Source organism: Muscardinus avellanarius (genome assembly GCF_963383645.1).
Source record: "Muscardinus avellanarius genome assembly, chromosome: 5".
In the NCBI taxonomy this organism is placed as follows: Eukaryota; Metazoa; Chordata; class Mammalia; order Rodentia; family Gliridae; genus Muscardinus; species Muscardinus avellanarius.
In genome coordinates, this window is record NC_137790.1 from 6,211,338 (window position 1) to 6,236,215 (window position 24,878).

At 41.9% G+C, this 24,878-nt stretch overlaps 1 protein-coding gene across 1 annotated transcript in view; it reads left to right on the plus strand.

Moving 5' to 3' along the window:
* The window catches only part of BRWD1 (bromodomain and WD repeat domain containing 1), a gene marked incomplete at both ends in the record, with an annotated part of 111,250 nt that overhangs the window by 29,866 nt on the left and 56,506 nt on the right, over positions 1-24,878 (plus strand). Inside the window, 9 exons of the mRNA XM_080696450.1 lie at positions 4,733-4,883; positions 5,120-5,254; positions 9,646-9,774; positions 9,949-10,174; positions 14,212-14,397; positions 16,695-16,878; positions 20,235-20,328; positions 21,870-22,001; positions 23,558-23,652. Coding sequence (XP_080552576.1) covers positions 4,733-4,883; positions 5,120-5,254; positions 9,646-9,774; positions 9,949-10,174; positions 14,212-14,397; positions 16,695-16,878; positions 20,235-20,328; positions 21,870-22,001; positions 23,558-23,652 — 1,332 coding nt within the window. The remainder of the gene's footprint in view (positions 1-4,732; positions 4,884-5,119; positions 5,255-9,645; positions 9,775-9,948; positions 10,175-14,211; positions 14,398-16,694; positions 16,879-20,234; positions 20,329-21,869; positions 22,002-23,557; positions 23,653-24,878) is intronic.

Sequence of the window (24,878 nt, forward strand, 5' to 3'; positions counted from 1 at the left end):
TATGTCAAGTGTAGAAATTTTACTTTTCTATAGATAGAATATTTGGAATTACAAAAAAAAAAAAAAGCTAGCTTAGAGCTAGGATGGAGAATAAACACATACTTTATTGTTAACATATTAAAGATTGGCTTGAATGAGAATTTTAGCTTGCTAAATATTGGCTTATAGACAGGTGTGGTGGCATAGGCCTGTAACCCAGGACTTGGCATGCTTAGATAGGACGATCTCAGGTTCAAGGCCAACCCGAGAAATTTAACACTACCCTGTTTCAAAATAAAAAAAGGACAGGGAGGCCGGGCGTGTTGGTGCACGCTTATAATCCTTGCGCTTGGGAGGCTGAGACAGGAGGATCACGCAGGTTCGAAACCAGCCTCAGCTACTTAGGCTTTCAGCAACTTAGTGAGACCCTGTTTCCAAATAAAGTATAAAATTGGTCTGGGAGTATAGCCTGGAGATAGAAAGGCTCTGGGTTCCACCCCAGTACCACCAAATAAAAATAAATAAATAAAAAATAAAAATAAAAGGACAGGCAGTGTAGCTTGGAGGCAGAAGCCCTCTGTTGAGTCTTTAGTAAGCAAACTGCGCTGGCCTGTACACAGCTTTGAAGGCGTGTTTGTTAGTCCTTGCCTCAGTAGCACTGCAGACATGTTTTAACCATCTTTGAGATGAGTAGGCACTTTCTACGAGAAGTATTTTAAGTTTTAAAGCTTTTTTGGTTCATATGTATTGACCAGAGGCAGTATGTGTGGTAGAAAAATGCAGCTTTTGGAGTGACCTTGGTTTTAATGGCACTCGTAACTGCGCTCAGTGTGCGGGCGCCCTTGCTTGTTCTCGCTCTCTGGGATACCAGCACACCAGGGGTAGAATGCCCCTGGGTTCGATGCTCAATTTCTAGTACCAAAAAGAAAGAAAGAAACCCAGGGGTATTTTGCCTCTAAACTACATCCCTCTCCCTTTTTATTTTGGAACAGGATCTCACTAAGTTGATGAGGCTGGCCTCAAACTTAAATCTTTGTCTTCCCAAGTACTGGGATTACAGGCTTGTGCCACTGGGCCCAGCTTCATTTAAAAAAAAACAAAACATATATATATATAAATAAAATTTTTTGGTGGTACTGGGGTTCCTGGAAACCCTTCTACCTCCAGGCTACACTCCCAGGCACCCATTTTTTATATTTTTATTTGGAAACGGGGTCTCTTAAGCCAGTGAGGCTTCAAACCTGCGTGATCCTCCTGTCTCCGCCTCCCAAGCACAGGGATTACAAGGGTGCGCCACCACTCCCGGCTTCATTTAATATTTTCAATTCTGTTTCATTATCTCTTAAATGAGACTACATGTCTTTAGGCACTCCTGTGAGATTAATTTATTTATTGGTTCTGGGGGTTGAACCCAGGAGCATTCTTCCTATGGGCTATACTCCCAGCCCTTATTTTTTTGGTGGTACTGGGGTTCCTGGAAGCCCTTCTACCTCCGGGCTACACTCCCAGACCTATTTTTACATTTTCATTTGGAAGCAGGGTCTCTTAAGCCAGAGAGACTGGCTTTGAACCTGCACAGTCCTCCTGTCTCCGCCTCCCAAGCGCGGGGATTACAAGCGTGCACCACCACGCCCGGCCCCTCTTTATTTTTTATTTAGAAAAAGTCACACTGATTTGTTGAGGCAGGCCTACACCGTTTGCTCTCCCTGTCTCCTCCCAGGTCCTGGGGTGACAGGTGTCCATATCATGGCTGGCTGGCCTGCCTGGGAATTTTTAAGTAGTGCCGTGTAAGCTTTTTTGCACCGTGTGGCCTACAGTGGGCATTCTAATGTTTTTTGTCCATTGTAAATACCACATTACTGTGGAAACAAAGCCATAGCTTTTACTCAAGAGTTTATTTCTTATATTTAACTTGACACATTTGCCGGCTGGGGTTTCTGAGACATGTTGATATTTTGTAATAGGTGCCACATTTTGAAAATGATCGTGTAGCTGGGCATGGTGATGCAAGCCTGTAATCCCAGTATGTAGCTGGGCATGGTGATGCAAGCCTGTAATCCCAGTATGTGGAGGATCGAGACAGGAAGATTGCAGGTGCATGGCCAGCCCCAGCAGCTGAGTGAGGCCCTGTTGGAAAATGGAAAGGAAAATAAGACGGGTGGGGTGCTGGTGTAGCTTACAGCTAGCAGTCTCTGGGAGTTGCCAGATGCACACACATGCACATACATGCACACACAAGCAAATCGTGTCTGTCATGAATATTCATATTTAATCTTAATGTTTTTGTGGAAATACCTGTGGTGAGTGGGAAGAATATATATTGGAAATTGATTATTGATAGCCCTTTTTTTTTTAATACAGTACTGGCTATTGAACTCAGCAGCATTCTTGCTCTTAGCTACACCCCCAGCCCTATTGTATTTTATTTTTTGGAACTGTCTCACTAAGTTGCAGAAGGCCTCACTTAGTTATTGAGAGTGGCCTCAAACTTGTGATCCTCCCGTCTCAGCCTCTCAAGTCCTGGGATTACAAGCGTGCGCCACCACACTTGGCTGGTAATTCTTGCTTATAAATGAAAAAAATCCCTTCATCAAATAAAAATGGTATGTCTGAATATTAAAAAACATCTGTCCTTAGTTTAATAATGAGGAGAAATGGGAGTGAGTATAATTTGAAATTCCATTCACCCCTGAACAGTTATTAGCCAAATAAGAGTAATAATATCAAAACTTGCTGCCGGGCGTGGTGCTGCACGCTTGTAATCCCAGAATTTGGCAGGCCCAGACAGGAGGATCGTGGTGCACAGTAGCCTCGGCTACTAAGGTCCACACAACTTGCATAAACTTTGTGAGACTGAAAGCTGTTCAGTTTTTTCCTGCCATACTTTTTATTTATTTATTTATTTATTTTTGGTGGTGCTGGGGGTGGAACCTAGAAGCTTTCTACCTCTGGGCTATACTCCGAGACCTATTTTCTATTTTATTGGAAACAGGGTCTCACTAAGTTGCTGAGAGCCTCAGTAAGTAGCTGAGGCTGGCTTCGAACCTGTGCGATCCTCCTGTCTCAGCCTCCCAACTACGGGGATTACAAGCGTGCGCCACCACGCCCGGCCTGTCATACTTTTTTAATGGAGCAAGTTTTTCTTATAGTTCCCTTCATGATAATAGTGCACTTAGAGTTTTACTGCTTTCAAATCTTAAAAATTGTCTTCTGTAAAAATAGATGGACGTGCTTGTTTTGTGCCTTTCTTGGCTTACTGGCCTGATGAAACGCAGTGTTTGTTAGTGAGTTCATAGTAATTACTTGGGAAAGCCTTTCAGTTTGAAGAGTTTGTTTTGTTTTACCTCTGATTACTTTCCCCTGGCCATTCTAGTTAGGCGTGCTCTCTTCTGTGTTTTTATGCTTACATAGGTAGTTGTTCTGTAGCACTCATTTCTTGTTCTTGTACCTCTTTCCTTTGTTAATTAAAGTGCAGTAGAGCCAAGTGTGGTGGCGCACGCTTGTAGTCTCAGACTTGGGAGGCTGACACACGAGGATCGCAGGTTGGTGGCCAGCCTCAGCTACTTAGTGAGGCCCTGTTTCAAAATAAGAATAAAAAATAAGGGTGGGATGTAGGAGTGTAGCTTGAGGTAGAGTACCCCTGGATTCAATCCTCAGTACTGCAAAAAAGAAAAAAGTGCCTTAAAAAGGTGCTTATTTCTTAGAAACAGTTGGAATTGCAGACCAGTTAGGCCTTTCCCATCCCTCCCACTGTTGACTGCTGAGTACTCTACTTACAGAGCGACTCTGGCTTACTTTTCTAAAGGCTGAAAGGCATTGCAGATGTTTATTCAAGGCTCCTCACGGGCCGCGAGATTGGGGAGTATAAAGAGAGGAGCGCACTCTCACTTCCTGTTTAACCAGTCAGGGTGTCGGGTAGCTGTCTAGACATTGGGGATATGAAGATTACTTTTTTTTTTTTAACAGTACTGGAGATTGAACCCAGGGGCATTCCATATCTGAGCTACTCTCCCAGCCCTATTTTGTATTCCATATTTTGAAACAGGGTCTCACTAAGTTGTGGAGGGCCTCACTAAGTAGCGGAGGCTGGCCTTGAACCCGCCATCCTCCCCGGATCTGGGATTACAAGCCTGCGCCACCATGCCTGCCTTTGAATGTTAATTTCTTTTACTCTTCCTAGAATTTCTTTCATTTTCTTCTTTGCAAAAAGAGTTGAAAGTAAGTGTTAGCAATATAGGCTTGAGGTCAAGAGAAGTAAATAAAGAGGAAAAGCTTTGCTTGCATATGTAGCAGTGTTACCCACAGACCTGCCTTCAGTCACTGCACTGCTTCCTCTCCCCCTGTTTTTGCTCTCAAGTGTTTCTAGACAATTGGCCATGGACCAGTTGGAATGCACCTTCCATAGGGCACGTGAATTGGATTTCTTCAGTTACTGTTATACTTTTTCCGCCTGGTACTGGGGATTAAACCCAGGTTGTTGTACCATTGAGCTACACCCTCAGCCTTTTTTATTGTTAATTTTGAAACAGGGTTTGCCAGGTTGCTGAGGCTGGATTCAAACTTGAGGCCTTTCTGCCTTCCCCGCAGCTTGGTCTGCAGGTGTACCGTCCCGCACCCTGTGTAGTGCGGTCGCATCGATGGGGGTGTACATGTACCGTCCCGCACCCTGTGTAGTGCGGTCGCATCGATGGGGGTGTACATGTACCGGTCTTGCCATGCAAATGAGTTTGCACGTTGTGTGTATTTTTGTTAGAGACTTATCTTCAGAGGAGGAAAGGTTTATGAAACCCAAAGTAACAATGATCGCTTGGAATCGTAACGATAGCATTGTCGTCACGGCCGTCAATGATCATGTCCTCAAAGTATGGGATTCTTACACGGGACAGCTGCTTCATAACTTACTGGTAGGTGGTTTTTATACGTTTGTCAAGTCAGACCTTTTGAATGCTTGTTTGTAGAAATGTGGAATTAAAATACTAAAATTGTTTTATTTAAATTATCAAATGAAATTATCATATGTAATGTAAGTCATTGTCAGTGGCTAAAGGCCATATGCTGTGTGACAGGATGTGTGCTTTTTATTTTTAATTTTTGTCTAACTTGTAAACCCTCCTTAATGTTATGACTTTGTTGAATAAAGGGACATGCTGATGAAGTATTTGTTTTGGAGACACATCCCTTTGATTCCAGAATTATGTTGTCTGCAGGACACGATGGCAGCATATTTATATGGGACATTACAAAAGGCGCCAAGCTGAAGCACTATTTTAACACGGTGAGCCCAGTGACGCGCGTCCTCGCGCGCCCGCGTGTCCGGTGTTTGTGCTGTGAGGCTGCTCAGAAGCGCACCATGTGTTTCGGTGGTTGGTTTTTCTAGAAATCAGGGTGAAGTCTGTATTTGACAGCTATATATATGAATGCATACACCAGATTCTTTGTATAATGGTTTTATATGAGGAAAAGAACTTCACGAGTCTCTTTAGGTTTTTGTGTGTGAATACATACCTGTTAGTATGTTTAGTTTTTAAAGTTTTATTATTTTTTTCTGTGGTACTAAGTGATAAAGCCTAGGGGCATTCTACCTCCAAACTGCACCCCCAGCCCTACTTTTTATTTTTATTTTGAACCAGGATCTCACTCAGTTGCGGAGGGCCTCAGTAAGTAGCTGAGGCTGCCCATGAACCGCAATCTTCCTCTCTCAGCCTCCCAAGTGCTGGGATTACAAGTGTGCGCCACCACGCCTGGCCTGTCAGTATGTTTGAATTGGCAAATTGTAATTATAAAACTACTTTACTAGTTGAAAAACTTGTGTGTGTGGTACTGGAGACTGAATGCCAGGGGTATAATACGTCCAAATTACATCCCAGCCCGGTTTTAATTTTCATTTTGAAGCACGGTCTCACTAAGTTACTGAGGCTGGTCTGGAGCTTCCACTCCTCCTGCCTCAGTCTCTCAAGGACTTGGCTTTATGAGTTGAATTTACTGAAATATTTCATAATAAATAAGAGCATAAAAAATAATTAACAGTAACAATATTTAGTAAACAGGTAATATTCAGTACACATTCCTACTGACATCTGGGGTCAAACAACATTAGATCCTTATCTTTTGCAATTAAATATATTCTAGAACCAAATTAAGATCCTGTTGTGTAGTTTTAGAATTTTTCTTACATAACCATAATATAGTTATTAATTAGCAAATTTGACATGGATAAAATAGCATTATTTAATCCAAGTTTATATTTAAATTTTGTCAGTTGGCCCAGGACCAGAATCTTAACTCAAGAGATCATGTTGTGCGATAAATGGCTATATCTCTCTGGTTTTTAATCTTTAATAGTTCTTCAGTCTTTTTCTTTTCTCCTTACCTTTTGTTTTTTAATTTTATTTTGGTGTTGAGAATGAACCCAGGAGCGTTCTACATCGAGCTATACCCTTAACCCTTTTAAAACTTCTTACTTTTGAAATAGTCTAAGTTATCCAGGCTGGCTTGAACCTTGAATTTTCCTATCTCACTGTCCCAGGTACTGGGATTCTAGGTGTGCACCATCATACCTAGCTCTTTCCCGTGTGTGTGTGTGTGTGTGTGTGTGTGTGTGTGTGTGTGTGTGTGTTACTGGGGATGGAACCCAACACCATCACATGTGGCCTCCTGTTTAAGTTTTGATGAGTGTATACAAGTTATAGAAGTCCTTCAGTTTTGGTCTTGTGTGTCTTCATGATTAGATTATTAATACTGTGTGTGTGTTTACTGGGGACTGAACCCACTGGCATTCTAGCTTGGAGCTATACTCCTAGTCCTCCAGACCTAGGGTCTCACTAGGTTGCTGAGGTTGGTCTTGAATCTGCAGTCCTCCTTTGTTAGCTTCTCAAGTATTGATATTATAGGCTGTTACTGCTGTGTGTGTGTGTGTGTGTGTGTGTGTGTGTGTGTGTGTGTGTGTGTGTGGTGTTGGGAATGGAGCCCAGGGGTATTCTACCTCTGATCTATAGCCCAGCTCTATTTTTTATTCTTTATTTTGAAAGAAGGTCTCATTAAGTTGCAGAAGGTCTCACTAAATAGCTGAAGCTGTCTGCAAAACGAGATCCTCTTGTCTCAGCCTCCCAAGTACTAGGATTAAAAGCATGTGCCACCATGCCCAGCTTCTTTCTTTTTTTTTTTTTTTTTTTTTTTTTGGCACTGGGGATGGAACCCAGGGACATTCTACCTCTGAGCTATACCTCCAGCCCTATTTTTTATTCTTTATTTTGAACCAGGATCTCACTGAGTTGCAAAGGGCCTCACTAAGTAGCTGAGGCTGTCCTCAAACTGTGATCCTCCTATCTCAGTCTCCTGAATGCTGGGATTACAAATGTGCGCCACCATGCTCGTCTGCATTTTTTATTTTTATTTTGATTCAGTTGTTTTTTTTCCAGATCTTGTAAAATTTTCTAGGCTAGCCTTGAAAGTTTATTTTGGTCCTGGGGATTGAACCCAGGAGCATTCTACCTCTGAGCCACACTCCTAACCCAGTTTTATTTTGAAACAGTGTCTCAATGCTTAGTGTGGTGGTTCATATTTGTAATCCCAGTACTTGGGGGCTGAGACAGGAAGATGACAGGTTCAGAACCAGTCCCAGCAACTTAAAGAGGCTCTGCTCTCAGCAATGTAGTGAAACCCTGTTACCAAATAAGGAAAAAAAAAATTGGTCTGAGGGTATAGCTTGGAGGTAGGATGCCTCTGGGTTCAATCCTCAATACAAAAAAAAAAAAAAAAAAGGATCTCTCTAGGCTGTTGAAAGTCTTAACTCTTTGTTGAGTCTTGCCTTGAACCTGTAATCCTCCTATCTCAGCCTCCCAAGTACTCAGATTACAGGAGTGAACCACCACGTCTGGCCTTGAGACTCTATGTATAAGATAAATTTCATGAAATTACTCTTCAGAATTTATATTGAGCTATAAATCAAAGTGTAATGAACATTGGTGAGAGTAGATCTTTGATTAAAATTCATCCTAGTAGTCTGTGTTGTTCTCATTAAGTTTTTAAAAAAATTACCTTAAGTTTTTGTTCAGTATGCTAAAACTGGATAATTCTTAAAACCTTAAGAAACAGTAGATTATTTGTTAATATTAAAGGCACTCTAAAAAAGTCTCATAGCTGGGTGTGGTGGTGCATCCTGTAATCCCAGTACTTGGGAGGCTGAGACAGGGTTGCAGGTTCGTGGCCATCCTTGACTACTTAGTGAGGCCCTCCACAAATTAGTCCCTGTTTTAGCATAAAGAATAAAAAGTAGAGCTGAGCGTGGTGGAGAACGCTTGTAATCTCTTTGACAGGCTGGATAGGAGGGTCGCAGGTTCTAAGCCAGCGTCTCAGCAGGTCGCAGGTTCTCAGCAGCTTAGTGAGGCTCTCAGCAACTTAGTGAGACCCTGTTTCCAAATAAATTATAAAATAGGGCTGGGGTGTAGCCTGAAGGTTGAATGCCCCTGGGTTCCATCCCAGCACCACACACAAAAACCAGCTCATTAAGAAGCTGGCATGTAGCCAGGCGTGGTGGCGCACACTTGTAATCCCAGCATTCGGGAGGCTGAGACCGGAGGATTGCGGTTCGCGGACAGCCTCAGCTACTTAGTGAGGCCCTCCGCAACTCAGTGAGACCCGGCTTCAAAATAAAGAATAAAAAATAAAGCAGGGGCTGTACCTCGGAGGTCGAATGCCCCTGGGTTCCATCCCCAGACCCACACAAAAAATAAAAATAAAAATAAAACACAACAAAGAAGCTGGTCTGTGGCGCGTGCCTGTAACCTCAGTACTTGGGGAACCTTAGATCCGGGAGAAGTATAGGTCCAGCAACTAAAAACACAGTTCTACACTGTAGCACTAACCAAAGAGCTAACCTAACCATAGCTTGGTGAAGCTAAAACTCAGTACAGCTTACAGCTGAAAGGAGGAGAACCAGCACAAGAGACTCTGTGTACACGGATGCTCTTTGCGCCACCCTTCCTGAGGTCGTGGGCTTGAAGTGTGGGAGCTGCAGCCACTTGACTGACAGGCATCCTTGAGACTTGGCAACCATTTTTGCAGGGTTGTCAGTCATTTTAGTTTGTGCAGAGCCCTCATTAAGTTCCAGAAAAGAGGAAGTTACTAGTCTTTTATTATCTATTAAAACAAAAGTTTGTGAAATTGCTTTTCATATGCTGGTAAGAAATTAAGCGTGGTGGTGCACACTTGTAATCCCAGCATTTGGGAGGCCGAGACAGGAGGATCAAGGTTCTCAACCAGCCTCAGCTCCTTAGTGAGGCCCTTTGCAACTCAGTGAAACCCTGTTTCAAAATAAAGAATAAAAAATAGGGCTGGGAGTGTAGCTCGGAGGTAGAATGCCCTTGGGTTCCATCCCCAGTACTGCCCAAACCAAAATAAAACAAATAAACAAGATCTCTCAGGATCTTTTTAGGTTATTATTGGTTAATATGCTTAAAGTAAAATTGTTTAAATTTCTTTTAGGGGGATAGCGGTTTAGCTCAGTGGTAGAGTGCTTGCCCCGCATGCGCACAGCCCTGAGTTCACTCCCCAGCTGTGTGTGGGTGTTTGGGGGGCATCCAGAGGGCATCTTTTGTGGCGAGTTATCCGTGCAGCAAAAGTACTTGCATTGACTTGGTCTTGATTTCTTTCCCTCTGGTTTTGTAGATCGAGGGACAAGGACACGGAGCTGTGTTTGACTGTAAGTTTTCACAGGATGGACAGCATTTTGCCTGTACAGACTCTCATGGGCACCTTCTGATATTTGGTTTTGGATGCAGCAAACCATATGAAAAGGTCATTTTTAATGCTTTCTTGTAGCATGTAGAATAAGTAATGAGACATGGTGTGGAAATAGTCTAGCTTTGCTGGTCTGATGCTTGTGCTTTAATTTTAATTGACTATTGAGTATTTGTTTTCTTTAACATGCTGAAAGCTCAGAGTGTCTTTCTGTGAACTTGGCTTTCCTAGATTCCCGATCAGATGTTCTTCCATACCGACTACCGACCACTGATTCGGGATTCTAACAACTATGTCTTAGACGAGCAGACTCAGCAGGCTCCTCACCTCATGCCGCCACCGTTCCTGGTAGACGTGGACGGAAACCCTCATCCAACTAAGTACCAGAGATTAGTGCCAGGTCGAGAAAACTGTGCAGATGAACACTTGGTCCCACAGCTAGGCTATGTTGCCACAAGTAAGTGAAAAGTCGTCGTCTTCTTAAAATTTAAAGAAAATAATTAGGGAACTTCTATACTTTTAGGTTTACCAGTTATTTGGGTCTCGTTAAGTCATGGAGGGCCTCACTAAGTTGTATCTGATTTTGCTTTTCCGTGTTTCCAGTTATCCACAGAAAACTTTAATTAAAAAATGGTTAATGGAATCTGGGCGTGGTGGCTCATGCTTGTAATACTAGTACTTGGGAGGCTGAAATAGGATCGCAGGTTCGAAAACAGCCTCAGCCAGTATTGGGACTCATCAACCTAGTGAGACCTTGTTTCAAAATAAAAATAAAATAGGGCTGGGGGTGTAGCTCAGAGGCAGAATGCCCCTGGGCTCAATCCCCAGTACCAAAAAAAAAAAGTAAATGGAAAAAAAGTATGGTCAGGCATGTTGGTGCTCCTCTGTAATCTCAGTACGTGGGAGACTATTGAGCTAGGAGAATTGCAGGTCTGAGGCCAGGAAGACCCTCAGCAATAGTGAGACCCTATTTCAGAATAAATACAAAGGGCTGTGTGGAGCTTAGCGTGGAATGCTCTTGGGGGCAGTCCTCCTGTCTCAGCTTCCGAGGCACTGAGCACAGCTGTGCACCTGGCTTACATGGCTCTTCTTGCTCTTTCAGTTCACTTTGGAGTCATAGAAATTCATTGAGCCAGGTGTGGTGGGCACGCTTGTAATCCCAGCACTTGGGAGGCTGAGATGGAGGAGGATCACGGTTCATGGACAGCCTCAGCAATTTAGTGAGACACTGTTTGAACCTAAAAAATAGGGCTGGGAGTGTAGCGCAAAGGTAGGATGTCTCTGAATTCACCTTCACACACATACACACACTCACAAAATTGTGTGTGTGACAACACATTCTCACAACGCTTGGGTAGTGGTGTGTAGGTGGCCACCCTGTCCAATGTGAGGATATTTTCTTGTTCCTGCATTTGTTAGTATTGTGTCAAGTTATATCTTTATTTTTTTTTTTAAACTGGATGTGAGAAATGGGGTGTGGGTGGTATGTATTAAGTTATTGTTCAGAGGAGATGCATCTTATGGTAGGATGATGTGGGATTTTTTTCATGAAAGTTATATTTATACATATTTAAGCATTAAGGATAGAACCTAGGGGCATTCTACCTCTAAGCTGTACCCCCAGACCTATTTTTATTCTTTATTTGGAAACAGGGTCTCACTGAGTTGTGGAGGGTCTCACTAAGTAGCTGAGGTCGGTTGCGAAACCTTATCCTCCTGTCTCAGCCTCCCAAGTACTGGTATTACAAGCGTGCCCCACCACACCTGGCTAACTCTATCTTAACATTTTTTCCATGAACACTAATCATGAACTTATTAAAATTTCTTTGAAAAGGTTTTATTTGAAGGCTGGGCGTGGTGGCTCACGCTTGTAATTCCCGCGCTAGGGAGGTGGAGACAGGAGGATCGTGCATATTTGAAGCCAGCCTTGCTGGCTTAAGAGAGCCTGTTTCCAAATAAAATATAAAAAATAGGTCTGGGAGTGTAGCCTGGAGGTAGAAGGGCTCCATCCCCAGTACCACCAAAAAAAAAAAAAAAAAAAAAGCAATGACTTTAAAAAATCCGTGCTTGCAGTAAAAATTAAGGGTACTGACTCTGCTAAAGAACCTATCCAAAGCACCGGGCGTGGTGGCGCACGTTTGTAATCCCCGCGCTTGGGAGGCGGAGACAGGAGGATCGGGCAGGTTCAAGTCCCTGGCTGGTTTAAGAGACCCTGTTCCAAATAAAAATATAAAAAATAGGTCTGGGAGTGTAGCCCGCGGAAGGGTTTCCAGGAACCCCAGTACCACCAAAAATAAAAAAAACCTATCCAAGAGAGAGCTCTGCAAGCTTGGGAGAAAGGCAGGCATGTAAACAGTGTTCTCTGTACCTGCTCGCTCTCCTCTTCCTCCATAATAGAGCAGAAACTTAAATGTTGCTCCTTTTCTCTGTATTGGCCTTCCCTCCTCCTCGCTGTCTGCCATACCAAATGTCTTGAGTAACCTGGCAGGCCGTGCGCAGGTGCAGGGAAGCACACTGTGGCTCCAGGTATTTGGGAGGCTGAAGCAGAAGGATTGTGTTTGAGCCCAGTCTGGAGAACAGAGCAAGACGCCATCCATCCCTCCCTCCATCCATCCATCCATCCATCCATCCATCCCTCCCTCCCTCCCTCCCTCCCTCCCTCCCTCCCTCTCTCTCTCTCTCTCTCTCTCACACACACACACACACACACACACACATGTTCCAGTGAACTGTGTCAAGTCTGAAGGAAGGTGCTCGCATGTAGCAGCATGTGAATGCTTTGCAGAAGTGGGCTTCTGTGCCCTGCCGCCTCCATCCTCCCAGATCGCATAGGCTGTGGTGTTACGGGTTTTGTGGCACTTAGTACTTTAACAGATGGGGACTTTCTTTTTTTTTTTTCGGTTCTGGAGATGGAACCCAGAGGCATTTGACCTCCAAGCTATACCCCCTGCCCTATTTTTTATCCTTTATTTTGAAACAGGGTCTCACTAAGTTGCGGAGGGCCTCACTAAGTAGCTGAGGCTGTCCGCGAACCGCGATCCTCTGGTCTCAGCCTCCCGGATGCTAGGATGACAAGCGTGCGCCACCATGTCGGGCTAGAAGGGTATAGTTTTGAATATTTCAGTGAGTTGTTTAATTATGTATATGGTATCTTTCCTAACTGGTTTTTGTTTGAGAACAGAAATTTTGACTGTTATTAATTATTTTTTCCTCTCTGGGGGGTGGAACCCAGGACCTCAAGAATGCTACATCCCCAGCCCTGTAATGTACTTCTCTCTTTTTTTTGTACTGAGGATCGGACCCATTATAACTCTGAGCTATATGCCCTAAGCCCTATTTTATTTTGAAATAGTATCTTTTTTCTCATTAGATTTGGAGGGGAGGGGTTTAGCCAATATTTCTTTATTTCTTTTTGCTCAGGATTTTATTACACATATGTTGGTATAATTAATGGTAACCACAGGTCTCTGAGGTTCTTTTTTTTTGAGGTACTAGGGATTGAACTCGGGGTATTTTACCTCTGAGCCATACCCCTTCTTTATTGTAGTTTATTTTTACTTTGAAATGGTCTCATTAAGTTACTGAGGGTCTCACTAAGTTGCTGAGGCTGGCTTCAAACCTGTGATCGTCCTGTCTCAGCCTCCCAAGTACTAAGATTATAAGCGTGTGCTTCTGGGATTACAAGTTTATGCCACCAAGACAGCTTTCCTGTTTATGCATTTTTGTGTGTGTGTGTGGTAGTTGGGATGGAACCAGGGGCATTCTACTTCCAAGCTATACCCTCAGCCTTATTTTTTAATATATTTTGAAATGGTGTCTCACTAAGTTGCAGAGGGCTTCACAAGTTGCTGAGGCTGGCATTGAACCTCTGATCCTCCTATGTCAGCCTCTCAAGTACTGAGATTACAATTGTGTTCCACCATGCTAGCTATTAGCGCAGTGTGTGTGTGTGTGTGTGTGTGTGTGTGTGTGTGTGTGTGTGTCTGGGGATGGAACCCAGGGGCATTCTACCTCCAAGCCCCCTCCCCCCGCCCTATATTTTATTCTTTATTTTGAAACAGGGTCTCACTTAGTTGTGGTGGGCTTCACTAAGTAGCTGAGGCTGTCTTCAAACTGCGATCCTCTGGCTTCTGGGATTACAAGGGTGCGCCACCACACCTGGCTTGTTAGTGTTTTTTGTTGTTGTTGTTGGTGGTGGTACTGGGGATGGAACCCAGGGACTTTTCTAAACCTCTGGGCTATACTCCCAGAACCTATTTTATACTTTATTTGGAAACAGGGTCTCCCTAAGATGCTGAGAGCCTCACTTAGCTGAGGCTAGCTTCGAACTTGTGCAATCCTCCTGTCTCAGCCTCCCAAGCACAGGGATTACAAGCATGTGCCACCACGCCTGGCTTGTTAGTGCATTTTTAATTGTTGACTACGGAGGTTTTATTTATTTTTTTCCTGCTCATGTATATTATAATCACATACCCCCATGAATTGAATTTGCAGGTGATGGAGAGGTAATCGAGCAAATTATAAGCCTACAAACGAGTGACAATGGTGACCGGAGCCCGGAGCACAGCGCTCTTGATGGGATGATCCGGCAACTGCAGCAGCAGCAGGAGGAGCAGATGGGAACTGGCCAGGACGCGGGTCCAGGCGGGCCTCCCGCCGGCGAGGAGACGCCGCGCAGAGGTACCAGACACATGCCACCCTCGGGGGCCACGCCGACGTCAGAGTAAATGAGCTGCGTGCCCTCAGGAAGACTTCATGCAATAATTGGTTTTTGCTACTGGAGTTTTATAAATAGCTTTTTTGTTTGTACCGTGAGGCTAATACAGCCTGTTTTTCTCTGAAATTAGGGTATTGAAATGGAATCTAATGACAAAGTTTTTTTTTTTTTTTTTTTAAGGAAAATTATGCTTCTAGCTTCCTCTTGTTTTAACATTTTGTTTTTGAAAATCTGTTTTGCTTACTTAATCAGCATTTGATAGTGAGTTGAAGACCTGAGATATCTTTTTCTTAACGCTTCATCCTGAATCTAAAAAACCCAGGAACTACTCTTCTACAGCCGTATGCAGTGGCTCTGCTCAGGAGCTTCTGTGCAGTAGCGCTCTCTGGAGTCCCCATGACGTCGCACCAGTGTTCTTGGTATTGCTCTTGACGCTTTTAAGATGTAGGATTAGCGAGGCTTGCTCAGTGCATACTACTACTGAACCCAGGTTTTTACATGTGCCTGGCCAGTGCTGGGCCATTGAGCTGTATCCACAGCCTGCTATTTTTATTTTTTTATTTTTCATTTTTTGCGGTACTGGGGATTGAACCCAGAGGCGTTCTACCTCCAAGCACCGCCCCAGCCCTATTTTTTATTTTGAATTAGGGTCACACTAAGTTGTGGAGAACCTCACTAAGTAGCTGAGGCTAGTTACGAACCTGTGATCTCCTGTCTCAGGAGTAATCCTAAGTACTGGGATTATAAACATGCACCACCATGCCTGGATTACATCTTTTTTTTTTTTTTTTTTTTTTTTTTTTTTTTAGTGTTACCGGGTGGGACCCATGGGTATTGTACTTCTGAGCTCCACTCCCAGCCTGATTTTTTTTTTTTTTTATTCTTTATTTCAAAACAGTGTCTCACGAAGTTCGGGAGTGCCTCACAAGTTGCTGAGGCTGACTGCGAACCTGTAATCCTCCTGTCTCAGCCTCCTAAGTACTAGGATTAAAAACTTGTGCCACCACGCCCGGTTGGCTTATGTCTTTTTTAATCTAGAAAAGCTTCCTGAATTGGGTGTGGTGGCGCATGCCTGTAATCCTAGTGCTTGGGAGGTTGGACAGGAGGATTGAGGGTTCGAGGACAGTCTCACCAAGTAGTGAGACTCTTGTCAACCTAGTGAAACCCTTTTCAAAATAAAAATAAAATATGGTTGGAGGTGTAGCTCAGAGGTAGACTGCCAATGGGTTTGATCCCCCATACCATACACAGACACAAAATAAAAAACCCAGAAAAAGTTTTCTAGCAGTACTGGCACATCTGAGGAGTTTGGTCCTGTTATTTCACTGGTTGCCTCTCAGTTTTGGCTTGTCTGATCGTTTCTCGTGGTGGAGGGAGTTGAACCTGAGGGCAAGAACACTCAACATTTGCTGCTCTGTCCTTAGCACATCGTGGGAAGGGAGGAGGAACCACGTGCATATGTGTTCTTGTACGTCTTGCTTTTCTCTTCCTACATTCTGCCTGCCTTTGGGTTCAGATTGTCTCCTGAGAGTCGCCGTTAATGTTGTTACAGAGCTTGTTTCATAAAGTCACCTTGATTTGAGGAGTCTGTGTCTTCAGTGCTAGGTTTTTTTCTTTTTTGAGGGGGGCATGGATTGAAGCTGGGGGCATTCTTATCTCTGAGCTACACCCCAAGCCATCTTTTATTTTTTATTTTGAAACAGGCTCTCACCAAGGTGAGAGGGTTTCCCTAAGTTGCTGAGGCTGGCTTCAGACAGGAAACCCTCCTGTCTCAGTCTCCCAAGTACTAGGATTACAGGCATCTGCCACCATGGCCAGCTTTAATACTAATTTTTCCAAAGACGTTTTTAGTTTGCAGTTTCAAAGAAAGCACGTTATTTTTGATAAATGCAAACATAATGGAAAACATGTGCATGTCTGACAATTTCAAAGCCTAGTAAAAATTGAAATGGAAGTTTAACATAATGTTTTTTCCGTATTCTACAGTTTGTTCTTAGACATATTAAGATTTGTCTTAAGAGTTTTTTCAGTAGGTTGGATCTACTGAGTCCTTAACAAGCAGGACTTGTAGGAGGAATGTGTGTGCTTTATATGTTAAAATATTAATTTATCTCTAACATATTTTAGTGGGAGGTATGTATGTATATGTTAGATGAATATTAATTTGCCTCTAACATATTTTAGTAGGAGGAATGTGTGCTTGTTAGTTGTATACTAATTTGAAATTATTTCAGAATCATTTCTTGAAAAATTTTCTTAGGTTTTAGAAGACTAAGCTTAGACATACAATCTCCTCCAAATATTGGTCTGCGTCGTAGCGGGCAAGTTGAAGGTGTCCGCCAGATGCATCAAAACGCACCACGGAGTCAGATCGCCACAGAACGTGACCTGCAGGCCTGGAGACGGAGAGTGGTTGTACCAGAGGTACCACTGGGCATACTTAGGTTTGTTTCAGGATATCTACTTACATTGCTTTTATTGGTGAAAATATATTCATGTGCTTATTTACACTCCTGTTACTTTATTGTGTAAGTAATCATAAATATATTTTAGTAATGGGTGGAAATCTGTTTTAATTATGGTTCAAAAATCAGTTTATTCATATTTTTTTTTGCTGTGGTTAATTTTTCATAGCCAGTTTTGTTTCATCTATACGAATACCAGTTTTTCTCTTTTCAGTATTATTTTGAAGGATATTCCAGACATATAATTTTCTCCAAGTTATTTAATGGGGACTTGTATTAAAATAATCACAATGCCTTTATCATACCTTGAAAAAATAGTTTCTAGCTGGGCCTGGTGGCATATGCTTGAAATCCCAGTACTTGAGAGGCTGAGAAAGGAGGATCGCAGGTTCGGGCCATTCAGCTACTTAGGCTTTCCCTAACTTAGTGAGAAATTGTTGCAAAATAAAGAATAAAATATAGGGCTAGGGTGTACCTTGGAGGTAAAATGTCCCTGGGTTCAATCCCCAGTACTGCAAAAAAAAAAAAAAAAAAAAAAAAAAACCAAAAAGTTCTCAGTATGATCCAATATCCTACCAGCAAGCCAGTATTTATTTACTCAGTGTCTCAAGTATCATAAATGTTTTCAGCTTTTTGAAAAATTATTTCTTAATTTTTGTTTCTTTCAGTGTACACATTATTATTTTGTGGTTTTAGGTTTAAGTGCCCATTAATGCCTAGATTCGTTAACTTAGGTGACAATTAGGTGACATTTCTGCTCTATCAAGGGCTCTTGATTTATTTTGGATATTTTAAAAAGTTTACTCCAATATACTTGAGGCTTGCTGTGAACTTGCTTTCCTTCTGTCTCAACCTCCTAAACACTGCAATTACAAGTGTGTGCCACCGCGCCCTGCTTATGATTGTTACGTTTGTGTCTCAGATTCGTGATGAACACACCAAAAGTGTCATTTTGGGATACTTTTTTTTTTTGTACTGGGGTTCCTGGAAGCCCTTCTACCTCCGGGCTACACTCCCAGACTTTTTTATTTTATTATTTTTAACTTTATTATTATTATTATTATTATTATTATTATTAATTATTATTATTTTTTGGTGGTACTGGGGTACCTGGAAGCCCTTCTTCCTCCGGGCTATATTCCCAGACCTATTTTTACATTTTTATTTGGAAACAGGGTCTCCTAAGCCAGCGCACGCAGCTGGCTTCGAACCTGCGCGATCCTCCTGTTTCCGCCTCCCAAGCATGGGGATTACAAGCGTGCGCCACCACGCCCGGCTGGGATACTTTTAATTGTCAAAATTGAGGGAAGCAAATAGGCCTCAGGAGTGAAAGACCTGAAGGAGGGTTCCGTAAACATAGAGCACTTCTTTTACCTGAAGGAAGACTGGAAACCATTTAAGGCTGGAACTGTGGTTCTCCAGTTAATCCAGGGACTTGGCCCGCCTGTGGTCTTCATGTTCCTTGTAGAGCTTGGCTTCCGCTTTTAAGTTCTTATCAATCCCAGGTAGCTGCTGAAGCTCTAGCCATCACTTGACAGTGTCTGTGTTGTGCCTTGAGGTTCAGGACTGAAGGCGGAAGGGGAGCAGAAGTCAAAGGGGGCATGTCTAGACAAGGAACCATCTTTCAGCAGTTACATGGCATTGCTACTCATAATTCAGTGAGCTGAATATTTTTGTTCATCCAAATTAAGCTAGTAAAACTAGACTGGGTGATGCATTTTTTATATAAGGCATCAAGAAACCTAGGTCAATTTGGGGTTTTCTTTTTATTTTTTTTGGTGGTTCTGGGGATGGAACCCAGGGGCATTCTACTAGCCTCCAAGCTACACCCTCCAGCCCTAGTTTTTATTCTTTATTTTGAAACAGGGTCTTACTGAGCTGCAAAAGGCCTTACTAAGTAGTTGAGGCTGTCTGAACCGTGATCCTCCGGTCTCAGCCTCCCAAATGCTGGGAGTACAAGTGTGCTTGGTGGTGGGATTCTGTTTCTAAGGAAGAAATGTAGAATGGATTTTGCAAGTCAGTCTTTTGTCTGCCACAGTATCATTTGTACGAACAAAAGCATTGTTTACAAGGGAGAAACTGAGCGGTGATCTGTGTGATTAGCAACAACCCTACAGTGGAAAAAAGCGTGAATTCATGCATTTTCCCATAATGCTTAGTGTTTTATTTTTATAAAAACGAAGAGAAAATTTTGTTTTTTGACCATTAAAGTATTTTATGTGCAGTGTGAACAATGTAAGGTGAAGATAAAGGACCCTGCTCTGAACTGTGAGCATATACAGTACAACTTCTAATCGAGGACATCACGGGCTGGAGTTTAGGCATGCTGTTTACTTCATCCAGTAACAGTGGGAATTGTGTTCATTTTCAAAGCGTGAAGAGACTGCCTATGTACTCTTTGCTCTTCTACATTTCCTCTTTTCAAAGTTGACCACCTCATTTAAAAGTGAAATTGCACACAGTCGAAGATGACCCTCATGAGGACCTGCAGTATTCTTTTGCTTGTTGCTTGCGATGTCTGTCTGTATGTGTGCATTGAACCCAGGGGCATTCTACCTTTGCCCTACATCTCCAGGCTCCCCCTTTATTGGTGCACTGTAGTCATGCATCTTAATGGCGTACAAGATGGTGGAGGCACGCATGCACACATCACTCATTTGGCCCTTCCCCAATTCCCCCCCCCCCCGCTCCCTCCCCCTCCCTTCTCATGTTTCGCTCAGTGATTGACTTTGACTCCCCGCCCTTTAATATTTGTGTTTAAATAGGATCTCGCTAGGTTGATCAGAGTCTTGCTATGTTGTTGAGGCTGGCTGTGAACCTGCGATCCTCCTATCTCATTACAAGTGCACACCACCATGTCCAGCTTGCTTTTTATTTTTCTTGTTGTTAAGGCTATTGTCCTCAAACCTGTGACCCTCCTGTTTCCTTTAATCTTCTAAGAACTGAGATTAAAAGAATGTGCCACTGTGCCTGGCTTGTAGTATCCCTTTTGAAGTAGCCCTAATAGGGTCAGTTAGAATACAAATGAATATTTTTGTATGAAATATGAAAAATAGAACCTCTTGGCTGCTTTGACCTTGTATTTATGTTCCTATTAAATTTTTAGGGGCTGGGTATAGCTCAGTGACAAAGCGCTTGGTTTGTAAGAGTGATGCTTTGAAATCGCTCTCCAGTTCCAAAGACAAAGGAAAAAGACCCCTGAAAAAACAAGCTAAATTTCTAACTTGAGGAATTTTGTGTATTAAATAAAAATATATAAAATTAGAATTCCTAGTATCATGATTAAAATTTATAGAGGTTTGATAACTAATATAATTGGGTATTTAATTTTGCAGAAAGTTGGAAGACTTCCGCATAGAGAAAGGTGAGGAAGAAAGAAATCTTTATGTAATAGGAAGAAAAAGGAAGACTCTTCAGCTTTCACAGACGGTAGTATAAAATCTTTTTTTTTTTAATAAGCACATTAGAAATTAAACTAGACTTTATTATTAATTATTATTATTGTTGTTGTTTTTGCAGTACTAAGGATGGAGCCCCAGGGGCATTCATTCTACCTTCGAGCCACATTCCCAGCCCTATTTCTGATTATTTATTTTGAAACAGGTCTCACTGAGTTGCCAAGGGCCTCACTAAGTAGCTGTGGCTGTACTTGAATAGCGATCCTCCTCTTTCAGCCTCCTCGGTGCTGGGATTACAAATGTGCACCACCACGCCAGTGTGATAGTTCTTTTTGATTTATAGAAGTGTCAGTAACTTTTCTTCTGAAGTGCAGTGTTTTTGTCGCAAGGTCTTGGGGATTTGAATAGTGGGCCTAAGCCTGCACCGTTGTTGGGAAGGAGAAGTTTGAAGACCTGAGGAATGTTGCCTGTGCCCATCAGTGTGAAGGTGCTTGTTTTGGTGGCACTGGGGTTCCTGGAAACCCTTCTACCTCTGGGCTACACTCCCAGACCTGTTTTTTATACTTTTTTATTTGGAAATGGTCTCTTTAGCTAGCGCGGCTGGCTTCGAACCTGTGTGATCCTTCTGTCTCTGCCTCCCAAGTCCCTGGATTACAAGCCTGGCTTCTTATGTCTTATACGGTCCTTAAAGGTGAAAATACCAAACTTGAATAGTATGGGACAAAAGTATCACTTGCTCAAGGGTATTTACTTTTTTTTTCTTTACTTTCAGTATTGGAGGTTGAACCCAATGGCATTCTACCTCTGAGCTACACCCCAGCCTTATTTTATTTTCATACACACACACACACACACACACACACACACACACACACACACACACACACAGTACTGGGTAGAACCCAGGGACTTCAGCCTCTGAGCCATAAACTCAGTCTATTTCTTATTTGAAAATACGGTCTCAGGCAGGTGTGGTAGTGCATGCTTGTAATCCTAGTGCTTGAGAGGCTGAGACATCATGGGCTCGAGGCCAGCCTTAGCTACATAGGCCCTCAGCAACTTAGTGTGAGTCCTTGTTTCAAAATTAAGAATAAAAAATGGGTCTGGGGTATAGCTCGGAGGTAAAGTGCCCCTGGGTTTCATCCCTGGTATTGCAAAAAAAAAAAAAAAAGAAAAACAAAAGAAAAACAAAAGAAAATAGGGTCTCCCAAGTTGATTAGAGTCTCACTATTTGCTGAGGCTGTCCTTGAACTTGTGATCCTCCTGTCTCTGCCTCTGTGTACTGGATTATAGGCGTGCACCACCACCATGCCTAGCTTCTATGTTTTATTTTGAAACAGGGTCTTGCTTTGTTGGTAAGTCTTGATACTTTCTGAGGCTGTCCTTGACCCTGCAATCCTGTTTCATCCTCCTAAATACTGGGATTATAGGCATGCGCCACCACGCCTGGCTTAGTTCATACATTTTATGCTTTTAATTTTTGCCTTAATTTTTTCATGACCCTGATAGAAGGCCGTTTTGTCGATTCTTTCCTTATCTAGTTATTTCCACCTGTATGTTCCTTTTTTTCAGTCGGAATCAGTGGTTTTGGTGTCTCAGTCTAGACAGAGGACATGTAGGCGTAAGTACCCAAGTTACCGTAGAAGAAACGTTGGCCGATGTGAGTTGTCATCTGGAAACGAGTCTTCAGGCTCCGTAAGACATGTGAGTATAGAATAATGCTAAAATATATACTATAATCTTAATGAATTTGTTTCTTTAAATCCATCCCAAATTTATGTAAAAATACAGGATTTTCCTGAAAGTAAATGAGATTTCACTGTTTGATATTGGGGGCGTATGTCGCAGAACCTTGCTGATAGCCAGGGCTGGCCTTGGGTCCTTGGGCTCAATGGTTTTTCGGCCTCTGTCTCCTAAGTTGTTGGTACTATGGGTTCATGCCATTTTACCCGGCTTGAATTTTTTTTTTTAAATAAAAGCTTTTCAACATCTTTGTTGAAACAGTAACCTGCCATATTTACAGCTCTGCCATCTTTACCATTGTTTAATTTTAAGCATTTTCTTAACTTCTAAAAGAAACTGTCTACTCATGTATGAATTTGCAGTCACTCCTCATTTCCTGCTTCACTTCCACCTCTTGAGAAGCTACTAATATATTTTATGTTTTTTCCCTATGTTAGACATTTCGTATAAATGGAATTATACAATATGATCTTATTACTGGGTTTTTGCATGTAGCATAATGTTTTTTTTTTTTTTTACCTGATACATATATTTTTACATTATACCACTTTTTATTTATCCATTTATCAGCTGTAAACATTGTGTTTCTACTTTTTGACTCTCATGAATCATGCTGCCAGTGAACTTTCATGTATAGGTTTCTTTTTGGACATGTTTTTAGCTCCTTTGGGTATATACTTAAGAGTTGATTTGTTGGCTTGTTTGGTGGCTCTGTGTTTAAAATTTAAGAGCTTGCACCATTTACTATTTCCTCAGATATGACTTGGAAATATTTTCTCCCATTCTATGGATAGTCTTTTTTTTTTTTTTTTTTTGTGGTACGAGGAATACAACCCAAGGGCATTCTATGTCTGAGCTATACCACAGCCCTATTTTTTTTGTTTTTTTTTTCTTTATTTTGAGACAGGGTCTCACTGAGTTGCAAAGGGCCTTACTAAGTAGCTCTGCCTCCCAAATTCTGGATTTACAAGTATGTGCCACCACGCCTGGCTAGTCTTTTTACTACTTTGGTAGCGTCCTCTGAACAGAAATGCTTTAAATTTTAGTGACATTACTTTGCTATTTATTTTCTGTCATCACTTTTGCTTTAACTTGTGCATCTAAAAACTCTGTCTAAGCCCTTTGCTTGACTCTTTTTGGCACTGTGGTTTGAACCTAAGGGCATTCTCCCTCAGAGCTACACCCTCAGTCCTGTTTTATTTCTTTATTTTGAAACAAGGTCTCACCATGTTGCAAGGGGCCTCACTAAGTTGCTGAGGCTGGCCCTGTCTCAGCCTCCCAAGTACTGGGATTACACACATGCACCACCATGCCTGGCTTCAAATTTTCTTGTTTCATGTATGCCTTAGGAAGAATAGGGTTATAGTAAAGAGAGGATTTTTTTTTTTTACATGCTTATATTAATCATATATTGCTGTTAATAGGTGACTTAGTGTTTGGGGGAAGATTGTGTTGAGTTTTTTTGACGTGTTACATGATTTAAAGGAATAAGATCTTTTTCCTTCCTCTCAAATTAGGAGACGTCCTGTGATCAGAGCGAAGGTTCTTGTTCTTCAGAGGAAGAAGAGTGGAAGAGTGATCGAAAAAGTGAAAGTTACAGCGAAAGTTCAAGGTATAGGCTTTTAATTATTTTCACCTTGTAAGTTTTAGTCATAGACTTGGAGCTGTGAAGAGTTTGCAGATACAGAACAGATTGACACTGAGTTTTATATATTTGAAAGGAGAGGGAGTCTAATAACTGTTCTTATGGAAATATTCTGAGAATTTTTACTTGACTGTAGCATTTAACTCAATTGAGTTAATTAATGTATACTAAAATATTTAGTCTTGAGTTGCATTTAAAAAGGAGTATGTCCCCTTTTAAAAACAGCTTTCAAAGCTTGGTGGTAAGACCATCAGTATTTGTTTGTATGTGTATAATTTTTATTGTGTGTGTGGTATTAGGAACTGAACCCAGAGACCTTCTGCCTCTGAGCTATACCCTGAGTCCTATAATTAACTAATTAATTAATCAGTTAATTTACTTACGGTACTGGGGATTGAATCCAGGGGTATTCTGCCTCCAAGCTAAACCACAGTCCTATTTTATTTTACCTTACTAATTTCTTTTTGCATTACTGGGGATTGAATTTGGACATTTTATCTCGGAGCTACACCTTTAGCCCTATTTTTTCTTTACTTTTGAAACAGGGCTTCACTAAGTTGCGGAGGGCTTTGTTACGTAGCTGAGACTGGCTGCAAACCTCCTGTCTCAGCTTCCTAAGTACTGGGATTATAAGTGTGTGCCACCACGCCTGGCCCTGGCTTATTTTTTATTTTGAAACAGGGTCTCACTGAGTTGCTGAAGGCCTTGCTAAAATGCTGAGGCTGGGTGTGAACGTGTGATCCTCTTGTCTCAACCTCTCAAGTACTGGGGTTACAAGTGTGTGCCACCACACTGGCTAGTATTTTTTTTTTTTTTTTTTTAATTTAAACATAGTTTTCTTTAGTTTGGCATCTACATTTCATGGTACCAGAATGTCAGTCTGTCCTCATCCTGGAAGATGTCACTTTCATCTTGTTAGATGCTAGAGCCCCAAACCTGGGCATTACTATCTCTTATCTACACAATCATCTATATCCATGTTTAGAAAATTTAACACCAGTTAAATCTCCTTCCTTTTGCAATTTGTTTTTATTGAGAATTTCTTGCTCTAAGCCACAGTTACACATTTCTCTTCATCTTTTACTCTGTTATAATTAGAAGCCTCTACAGTGTTTTAGAACATAGGCATACTCATTGTTCTTTATGAAGTTTTCTTTTAATTTTGATGAAATAATAACAAAATATCATCTTCT